At 38.9% G+C, this 2,361-nt stretch overlaps 1 protein-coding gene across 1 annotated transcript; it reads right to left on the reverse strand.

The window, feature by feature from the left end:
• Window positions 1-530: 530 nt before the first annotated feature.
• GJB7 (gap junction protein beta 7) lies at window positions 531-1,337 on the reverse strand. The gene has a single exon (XM_065401404.1). The coding sequence runs from the start codon at window positions 1,335-1,337 to the stop codon at window positions 531-533; it is 807 nt and encodes a 268-aa protein (XP_065257476.1).
• Between the last annotated feature and the right edge of the window lie 1,024 nt (window positions 1,338-2,361).

Genomic DNA, 2,361 nt, shown 5'->3' on the forward strand with positions numbered 1-2,361 from the left:
TTGCAGAAATACCCCCCCACACAGGAGGTAAATACATTATAAATTATAAATACATTAAAGATTGTGAGGTGCTCAACTACTACAGCAATAAGTGCTGTTTAAGTAGCTAAGATAGACAGCTACCTAGGTCCGTCCTTGGTATCAGTCTGCCACCAGGTGTGTTTAATTGTTGTTGTAAAATAGTACAAATATTAGTATATAAACAGAACTAGGCTCAGCCCATCACTCATATAGTGACCTAATCACATAGGACAGTTAGCAGCCATAAGTTGTCAACCCTTTTCAGTTACTCCTATTGTCCTGGGCTGGATTCAAATTGGCAGAGTGACCTAATCTGTACGGCTTTATATCCCCTTTTCACTCCTCTATTCTAACCGGTCCCAGGAATCTGACAATTTTTTAAGAGAAAAAGAGAATACACTATTTTCTAGATAGAAATAAAAGTTCCTCCTTATCCACTCATGGATTTCTTTGAACTCATGTAAGAGGAATAATTCAAACAGTTTATTTAACATCATGCAATATTATTTTTATCCTTCTCTCAAATCAGTAGGTAAGTTACTTTTAGGTTTATCTGGCATATTGACGAGCACTGGTGAAGCATTGCTGTGGAACAGAGCTGTACTTGCTGTTTCAGCGGGATCAACGTATTTCAGCTTCTGGCATTCACTTTTCATGGTTTGAACTTTCTTGTTATATCTCTCAAGGTAACATTTTATGGTGTATTTGAAAATCAGATAGCTCAGTTCACTTACATTTAATACAATGCACAAGCACGAAGTCACCACCACAAAATAGAGGAAGACTTTCTTCTCTGTGGGTTTGGAGATATAGCAATCTACAGTGTTAGGACATGGCCTCATGTCACACTTCACAAGGCGTGGCACATTGAATCCACCATACAACTTGTAAAACAAAACCAGGAAACCAATTTCAAATCCTGTTTTGAAAATGAGGCTGATGAGATAAGTACACAACAATCCACCATCCATGCTCCCTGGGGTCTTGTAAAGTTTCATTTTGTGTCGCTTTTCCCTGCTCTCTCGATAGGCAACATGGAGAACAACCAAAAGAGAAGGGGTGGAGACCATGATCAGTTGCAAGGCCCAAAGCCTGATCTGGGAAATGGGGAAGAAGTGGTCAAAGCAGATGTTTTCACAACCCGGTTGCCTGATGTTGCACTCGAATTCCTTCTGTTCATCCTTCCAGACGTGTTCTGCTGCCACAACATAGACAAGCAAGCGGAATATAAACACAATAGCCAACCAGATCCTGCCAATCCCTGTTGAATATTTATTCACTCCACTTAGGATGTCTCGCAGGAATCCCCAGCTCATGATTTTTTCTGAAGGAAGGCCAAAATGCTGTAACAAATAAACATATGGTTAGAGATTTCCCTTCCTCTGGAGAAAGAACAAAAAACAAATACATTCAAGCTGAATCATATTGGTATAACTAGTATCTAAACCAGCCTAAAATAATTAAGGTCAAAGTGCTGCTCCTAGATCCATACGGCAGATTTTAGAGCTGATATTTGGTACCTCCTATGGTTGCTAATACTGAGAACAGTTTAACAGCAAGTGTAGGCAAGCCCAAACCATGTTGGGCACCATATCAGACAGTCAGGTTCAGCCTTGCTCCAAACATGCTATAAATACAAAGTGGGACTGTTCTTATTAATGTTAAGAGAAGTCATAAAAATTTCCCATGAAAGAATAGTTTGACTATTTTAGGACCCAGGGAGCTCCCAGGAATCAAGGCTAAAACTACTATGTACTCACCATATGATATAAATTAGGGGGGAAAGGCAACCATAAGGAGTATGATGTCCATAATAGCATCTTCAACCCAGACTGCACAGATGCATCTGTTCTATCATAGGATGTTGCTATTTCTCCCCCCCTCCCCCCCCGAGATACTGTACTTAAGTGGAGAAGCAGCTCCAATGACGATCATTAAAAAGTAGTAATTTTGCTAGCAGATATCAGTTAGTAGAACAATAAATAATAGAACAATATCTTAATAGAAGGAAAAGCTGATATCTTGGGTGTGTCTTGAATAATAGCAATTGCAGACATTTTGATGGTAACCATTGCATATGAAAAAATTATGGGCCAAGAACATCCCAGGTGATGGATGCATTTGGTGCCACAATTTGAAGCATAATGATAAAGATAGGAAGATTATTGTAATCTCTCTCCAATATAAATGGATGGAAAATCTTATTTATAAGAGTTTGGGTTATTTTTGGATTGGTTTCATTTTTTCCCTCCTTCTCACTGTTCCATTTACAGGCTAATATGGAATGGGAGTTACTTCATTGTCCTTCATTACTTTTAGCTAAGCACGTCTGAAATCCTC

The sequence above is a fragment of the Emys orbicularis genome, chromosome 3, assembly GCF_028017835.1.
Source record: "Emys orbicularis isolate rEmyOrb1 chromosome 3, rEmyOrb1.hap1, whole genome shotgun sequence".
NCBI classification, from domain to species: domain Eukaryota; kingdom Metazoa; phylum Chordata; order Testudines; family Emydidae; genus Emys; species Emys orbicularis.